Here is an 8,068-nt window from a genome sequence, read left to right as displayed (position 1 = left end):
AACTTCAAGTTGCAGCGGTGGCGGCGGCTTCTAGCTTCGCCGAAGCGAAGGCGTCCTGGATCGCGGAGAATCCTCGGGGCTCCGGAGGAGTTCTCACCTACATCGTCCATATAGGACGACTCGGGAACTCAACTCCTACCCCGGGCAGCTCACCTATCCCCTTATGCCCAGGGGAAAGGTATCAAGCCGTTTGACAGCTAGTGCTGGCTGTCAAAACGGCTTTTACGCAAAACAGGCGGGAGGCAGCAAACAGCTGCGACCGACGAAATCGCCTGCCACCGGAAGTCGATCCCTTCCAACTCTGTTGTTCTTTTATTCTGAACTGGCTAACTAGGATTGGAAAGATCACATCTAGTTTGGAGACCATGATGATCCACTGTAAATTGTATACGAAAGGTTTTTTTAAAAAAAAACCAGAAGAAGAGAATAGCAAATCCTTTTTGTATTATTGCAAAAAAAAGATTGCACAGATATGTCTATGGTCACCTGGAACCCAGTTGACTCAAAGAATACTCTCCTTTTTATGGGCCTTTTTAAGCATACACACATGGAAGTGTGGTTGCTTTTCTCCATCTAGTGGTGAGGATGGACAGTGAGAGTTCTGACTTGGTGCAGGAGTCCCCAAACTTGGCAACTTTAAAAGACTTGTGGACTTCAATTCTCAGAATTTCTCATCCAGCCATGCTGGCTGGTGAATTCTGGGAGTTGAGGTCCACAACTCTTAAAGTTGCCAAGTTTGGGGAGCCCTGACTTTGTGTATTGGACGCAACTAAACACATGTGGCTGCAGCATTATCATCCTGTGATACGTATGTTTAGCTCCATGTATTTCCTTTTGGAGGATATAATGGGAGAAGGACCCATTGCCATGAGAAGAACCGGGGTGGGGTTTCTCTTTTGGGGAGGGGGGGAATGGGCTGCATTGGGTGCTCCAAAAAGGAGGAGGAGCTAGAATGGAAAAGTGATTGGAGCCAGGACAAAAACAAATATTAAATAGTAATAGTAATAGTAATAATAATAGTAAAGTTGGAAGGGACCTTGGAGGTCATCGAGTCCAACCCCCTGCTCAGGCAGGAAACCCTACAGCATTTCAGACCAATGGCCGTCCAGTCTCTTCTTAAAAACTTCCAGTGTTGGAGCATTCACCGCTTCTGGAGGCAGGTGGTTCCACTGGTTAATTGTTCTCACTGTCAGGAAATTCCTCCTTAGTTCTAGGTTGCTTCTCTCCTGGATTAATTTCCATGATCCGTCGCTTCTTGTCCTGCCTTCAGGCGCTTTGGAGAACAGCTTGACTCCCTCTTCTTTGGGGCAGCCCCTGAGATACTGGAAGACTGCTATCCTGTCCCCCCTCGTCCTTCTCTTCCTTAAACTAGACATACTATAATTGCTATATTATATATTGCTATAATTAGTCCATTCATTTAGCGACCCTTTGAACTTACAACGGCACTGAAAAAGTGACTTACCACTGGTCCTCACAACTGTGACTGTTGCAGCATCCCCCATGGTCACAGGATCAAAATTCGGGCACGCACTTACAGCGGTTGCTGCGTCCCGGGTTGACGGGACGGCCACTTGCAGCCTTCCCGGGCAGCTTCCAAAAAGCAGAGTCAAGGGGGAAGCCGGCTTTGCTTAGCGATTCATTTAGCAACTGCTTCGCTTTGCAGCGGAAATTCTGTTACCAGCTGCGGTTATAAGGTCTGACTGTACGTCCCGGGTGTTAAATAGTTTTGCCATTTGTGTCACGTGAGGGATTTGGTAGCAGTGATTGAAGGAGCTCTGCTGCCTCCATCCAAACCTTTCGGGGACCAGGTATCCCATTTCAGTTTGGGTGTCCCGCAGTAGCTAAAGCGGGCCAGGAAAGGGCGTCTCGCCCTGCCCCGCCCGTGCTGGCAGAGGGGGTGTGCTGTGGATCCCCTCGGCCGAGGAATTCCGTCTGTCGGGATCCAGGGGAAGAGCCTCCTCTCCCGTGGCTCCTTCCCTCTGTGACATCTTATCCTCGGCGGTGAGATTGGCTCCCCCCCCTCCTGACGTTTCGAAAGAGACTCTGGGCCCGTTTCCGACCGATGGCTTGGTGGCCCAGTGGGGGGAGCTTCATACTGGAGGTGGACGGCTGATTGATGTTCAGTGCCATTTCCACCCCCAACCCCACCCTGCCATGTGTCCGGCTCCCTTCTTTGCCGTCTTGTCGCCATGATTGTATCTGCTAATGTTGTTATCTGTTGTTATTTTTTAGTGGATGATTTTAATGTTTTTCAGTGCTTTTACATTGTAAGCTGCCCAGATCCCAAAGGTGCTTTTTCACGAGGCAACTGGACTTTCCTCAGAGCTGAAAAAGCTTCTTGGATGAGAAGCGAAACATCTTCAAAGAAAAGAAAAGTCCAGTTGCCTTGTGAAAAAGCACCTTTGGGATAACTATGACCTGGAGGACTGAGAGTCTCCATAGACATTAAGGTGCCCAGAGTTGTTGGATATGAGATGGGAGGCAGATAGGTAGGTAGGTAGGTAGGTAGGTAGGTAGGTAGGTAGATAGATAGATAGATAGATAGATAGATAGATAGATAGATTAGATAGATAGATAGATAGATAGATAGATAGATAGATAGATAGATAGATAGATAGATAGATAGATAGATAGATAGATAGATAGATAGATAGAGGCTTTGTACAACAGAGTCAACTCAGAGATGTAAACCTTCTCTTTGCTCGATTGCTGCATTTTAAATAGCTCCCTATTTCTGAAAGGAGAAGGTCTTCTGTGGCGCAGTGGTTAGAACGCAATACTGCAGGCTCCTTCTGCTGACTGACGGCTGCCAGTCATTTGGCAGTTCCAATCTCACCGGCTAAAAGGTGGACTCAGCCTTCCATCCTTCCGAGGTGGGTAAAACGAGGACCCAGATTGTTGGGGACCTTAGGCTGACTCTGTAAACCGCTTAGAGAGGGCTACAAGGCACCGTGAAGCGGTATATAAGTCTAAGCGCTGTTGCTATTGCTACTACTGATCTATGGTGGTCATTCCCATGATGGGTTGTTACCAAATGTTGAGTTGTTTAGGTGAGCAAGTTCTCGGCAATATCCCAAAGACTCCTTCTTTGTCTTGTCTGTTTAGGAAGCCATGAGTTGGAGCAGATGCAGCTCATTTTAGAAACAATTCCTGTTTTCCATGAAGAGGACAAGGAAGAACTTCTCAAAGTGATGCCAACTTTCATCAACAGCGCCTGGGAGGTGAAAAGGCCCTTACGGAAGCTTCTGCCTGAGGTCAACAGCAAAGGTAAAGAGGCCTTGGGATTTGGTGGGCGTGACTGGGATGGGGTGATTAAGTATCCTTATCCTTTCTGGGGTCCACAAACATCGCTTTCAGTGAGACTCCATAGTTCTACATTCATTTCCCCAATCAGCCACAGCTTTTTTGAGACATATTCGGTGAAGTTAAACCGATGCTGTAGACTTGATCATTCGGTAACTCGGACAGAAAGATCATTGAAAAAATTGATGTAAAAGAGGACATATATATATAGTACAGAAAGCTAGCACAGGTGGTCCTCAACTTATGATCATAAATGAGCCCAACATTTCTGTGGCTAAGGAGGCCGTTGTTAAGTGAATTTTGCCCCATTTTATGGCTTTTTTGCCACAGTTGTTAAGTGAATCTGGCTTCTCCACTGACGTTGCTTGTCAGAAAGTCGCAATTGGTGATCACCTGACCCCCTGGGACATTGCAACTGGTATGAATGTATGGCCCACCTTTTAATGGGAAGCCCTAAGGGTGTGTGTGTGTATCCACACAAACACACACACGTTCCTTCTCCAAGTTGAGCTCAATTTCTGGTGATCTCATGGAGACATCCATGAAGTTATTAAACGGGCTTAAACATTTGTTTCTGAGTTTTTTTAATTGCTTCAAAGGTTATTTTATAAACCCCCTTGAGAAGATTGTAACCTCAAACATCAGTGTGAAATGAATGTCAACAAAGATTTTAAAAATAATGTATGAAAGATTCTTCAGTCATTCTAAATATATGCCAACTTTTTCATTTTGCAAAAAATGAAAGCCAATATTCTTTAAAAAGCTTCTTTTTTTAAAAAACAAACAAACAAACAATGGAATATATATTTTTGCCTGCGATCTTAAGGAATTGTAATAATCAGAAATCAAAGGCCTGTTTTTTATATTTGATCAGTTCTTCAACAATAACAAATAGTTCCACAGTAAATATCTGAAATTTGCTACCCTACACCCCCCCACCCCCACCCCGTCTGCTTTTCCAAGTTAATGTTTTAAAAATATTTTATTTTGCTAGTGCAAAATAAAAGCCAATAAATAGAAGCCTAAGGATTTCTGAGAGTGTCTTGAGACCATGAGGCTCCAATTTCAGAGCCATTTACCCCCCAGTTAAACTATTAGTAAGAACCCAAAGACCCTTATGGGAGGGAAAGCTCCACTGAACACAACAAAACTTACTTTTGGGGAAAGCCAGTTTAGGAGAAGGGCTTGCTGTCGTCGTGTCCAAACACTCATTTCCTTAGCTTCAGCGGTAACTCTTCATTTGAAAAGAACACAGGATTTTCCACCTGTCCAAAAGTCAGATTTCCTATTTAACATAATTAGAGATCTGCTTCTGAATGAAGAACAAGGACACTCCATAGTTAATGGATTTAGAGAGTAAGGAAAAGGATCTTGTGGGAGATGATCTGATCCCCCTGCCAAGGCAACAAGGAGTCATGCATGTGTTGACGTTGAGGGCATCCAGATAACATTTGGGAACGGCACAGGCAGACCCTGGAGGAGGGCCTCACTCAGACCTGCAGGTTCCTCTTATTATAGCCAAGCTATAATAAGAAAAGTAAATTTAGCCTTCCAGTGGCGTTGATTCCCTGCTCTGGTCTACCTGGCAGGGCTGGCGATCTGTTCTCCCATTGCAGGAGGGATTCTGTGTATTGTGCAGATAAAGTACAGCTAGTCCTCGACTTATGACCATAATTGAACCCAAAGTTTCTGTTGCTAGGCAAGACAGTTGTTAAGTGAATTTTATCCCATTTTATGACCTTTCTTGCCACAGTTGTTAGGTGAATCGCTGCAATTGTTAAGTTATGACATGGTTTGTTAGGTGAACTTGGCTTCCTCACTGACTTTGCAAATGGTGACCACATGACCCGGGGACACTGCGACCGTCATAAGTACATGCCAGTTGCCAAGGGCCTGAATTTTGATCACGTGACCACAAGAGTGCTGCAATGGTTGCAAGGGTGAAAACCAGTCCTAAGTCACCTTTTTCAGTCCCATTGTAACTTTGAACAGTCACCAAACAAATGGTTGTAAGTTGAGGACTACCAGTGTTTCACAAGGCTGGGCCAGGGTTGGGTGCTCTTGGCTTGATTATATATCTGCCTCTTGCAGCTATTGACTTTTTGGAAAAGATACTGACCTTCAACCCCATGGACCGGTTGACAGCAGAGATGGGCCTTCAGCATCCTTTCATGAGACCGTACTATTGTCCTGAGGACGAGCCTGTTTCCCAGCACCCTTTCCGGATTGAGGATGAGATTGATGACATTTTGTTGATGGAAGCTAATCACAGCCAGATGTCCAACTGGGACAGGTACATTTATTCCCTAGTCCAGTGATGGCGAACCTTTTAGAGACCGAGTGCCCAAACTGCAACCCAAAACCCACTTATGCATCGTCGGGTGCCGGGTGGGCGTGGCCCATTGGCTGGATGTGGCCCATTGGGGGTGTGTGGCCCATTGGGTGGGCGCAGCTACAGTGGTAACGGCAGACTGGGTGGGACTAAAAAGTTCAATCAATCAATTCCAACTTTGCAAGATCTTTTTTTTTCCCCGCAAGAAGTTGAAATTGATTGATTGATTGAACCTTTTTTTTTTGTACATGGCGTCAGAGGCCTAAAGCAAAAAGGTTTTATAAAACCCAGCTGCAGGCCTAGGACTGAGGCGACGGCGCCCGTGCCCACAGAGAGGGCTCTGAGTGCCGCCTCTGGCACCCGTGCCCTAGGTTCGCCACCACTGCCCTAGTGTGAATTGTGCAGGAACACAGAATGTCTGGGGACAGAATTCTATGCGTTAGAAAACTTAGTTTGCTTTCTTCTTTACTTTTAAATTTTTAGAGTAGAATAGAGTAGAATAGAGTAGAGTAGGGTAGAGTAGAGTAGGGTAGAGTAGGGTAGGGTAGGGTAGGGTAGAGTAGAGTAGAGTAGAGTAGAGTAGAGTAGAGTAGAGTAGAGTAGAGTAGAGTAGAGTAAAACAGAACAGAACAGGAATAGAACAGAATCTCAGGGCTGAAATGAGGGGTCCTTGGTACTCTCTGAACTTGGTTTTCTTGTAGATGTTTCACTGCCCAAGCTAGGTAATATCATGGAAGAAAACAACCAAGCTCAGAGGCCACCAAGGGCCCCTCATTTGGTTTTGTACTTTTCATGTGGAATTGTATATCTTACTGATTTTAGTACAGAATGCAAATAATCCTTGAAAATCCAAATTAAATAAAATGAGTCATTCCTTGGTACTACTCTGTCATTGTCTAGGGTAGGAACATCAGCCAAAGGGGTGCAGCTGGTGATGGGAATATTTTATTAATTTATATGCAATATTTGTGTCTAACCCTGTAGTTATTTCAAATATACAGATATCAAGTAAGTTTGTCCTCGGATTTGGAATGGCGACAAGAAAAATGCCATGATTTGGACGAGGTGCAACGGGATCCCCGCGCAGGATCTGAATCTATTGCCGAGGAAGCTCAAGTAGATCCACGCAAATATTCGCAGAGTAGCTCAGAGAGATTTTTGGAGCAATCGCATTCCTCAATGGACCGAACATTTGAAGGAGACTCGGGGCACTCGTGTGACTATAAGGTCGGCTCACCTTCTTACTTAGACAAATTGTTGTGGCGAGACAACAAGATTCACCATTACTCCGAACCCAAACTCATCCTAGACTTGTCCCACTGGAAAAGAGCATCTATTGCTCCCGCAGCGGAGATAACCCTAGAGGAGGAGCCATCCAACCTTTTCCTAGAGATCGCCCAGTGGGTCACGAGCACCCAGACGGGGCTGGAGTGTCCCAACGCTCTTCCGGAGATTCAGGAACGGACTTTGCCGTCTCCTCCTCCGCGTCTCCACAAAGAACCCAAGGAAGTCGACAAGAAAACCGACCCCCAGTTTGACTTGGATGTCTTCATTTCCAGGGCCTTAAAACTTTGCACAAAGCCGGAGGATCTGCCCGATAACAAACTCAAAGACATCAACGGAGCATGTCTAGCGGAACACCCGAAGGAAATTGTTCAGACAGAAGGGTATCATAAAGAGAGATGGTAAATAAAGGGATGGAAGGTGGCTTACAGTATCCATGGTTATTCTCTTCTAAAATTCAGTTTTAACACAGTGCCCACGTAGCAATGAATTGTAACCCAGGTTTGAATGCCCATGGAACCCATCAATTCCTTATCTGATAACTGTCGGAATGCCTTCAACTTAAAGGCAAGCACAATCCAAGCCCTTGTTTTTCTGTGTCTTTGCAAGCTCACCTAAAAAGTAATCTGGAGATGTGAATGAAATACTGAGATTTTTTTATACCGCCTTAACAGTCTTGCCTTTGCCTGTGGACATCAGCTTTCAGTGCAGAAAAATCCTTAAATCCAAAGGAAGTTAATTCTATGTGTATTTTTTCCCCTGTTATGAGGATCATGCGGTATTAGAGACCTTCCTATGGAAAACCAGCTCCATTCGCACGAGCAGCAGGTGCTCGCGCGGAAAGGTCCACTTGTGTGACTGGTTGGTGTGCAAACCTGCTGCTTGTGTAAATGGACCTGCATGCATGAGTGCACACTCCCACTGCTTGCACAGAACCATCCCCTTGCCCCCCGCCCCCCGCCGCCTTTCGCCAGTCCGAAAATGCTGGAAAGTTTGGAGACCTCCTGGACCAGGAGGTCACATGCAGGGGGTTTTCTGCTACCTTCATTCAATAGAAATGCCAGTCTCCCCATAATTAATCTTGTAGGTGCCCGTCCAACTCCTTGCCCTGTCTTAATTAGGGTAGGTGAGTCAGACCAGTAAGTA

General features: G+C 45.6%; 1 protein-coding gene across 1 annotated transcript in view; it reads left to right on the top strand.

Annotated features, from left to right (window-relative positions):
• MAPK4 (mitogen-activated protein kinase 4) overlaps positions 1–7,327 on the top strand; it is a 29,980-nt gene extending 22,653 nt beyond the window's left edge. Inside the window, exons 3-5 of the mRNA XM_015812145.1 lie at positions 3,109–3,270; positions 5,398–5,599; positions 6,640–7,327. Coding sequence (XP_015667631.1) covers positions 3,109–3,270; positions 5,398–5,599; positions 6,640–7,327 — 1,052 coding nt within the window. The remainder of the gene's footprint in view (positions 1–3,108; positions 3,271–5,397; positions 5,600–6,639) is intronic.
• Positions 7,328–8,068: the final 741 nt, after the last annotated feature.

This window comes from Protobothrops mucrosquamatus, unplaced genomic scaffold (assembly GCF_001527695.2).
Source record: "Protobothrops mucrosquamatus isolate PMUCROS unplaced genomic scaffold, P.Mucros_1.0 scaffold70, whole genome shotgun sequence".
NCBI lineage: Eukaryota > Metazoa > Chordata > Lepidosauria > Squamata > Viperidae > Protobothrops > Protobothrops mucrosquamatus.
Note: the sequence above shows the minus strand (reverse complement) of the source record. Positions and strands in the feature narration are given on the sequence as shown.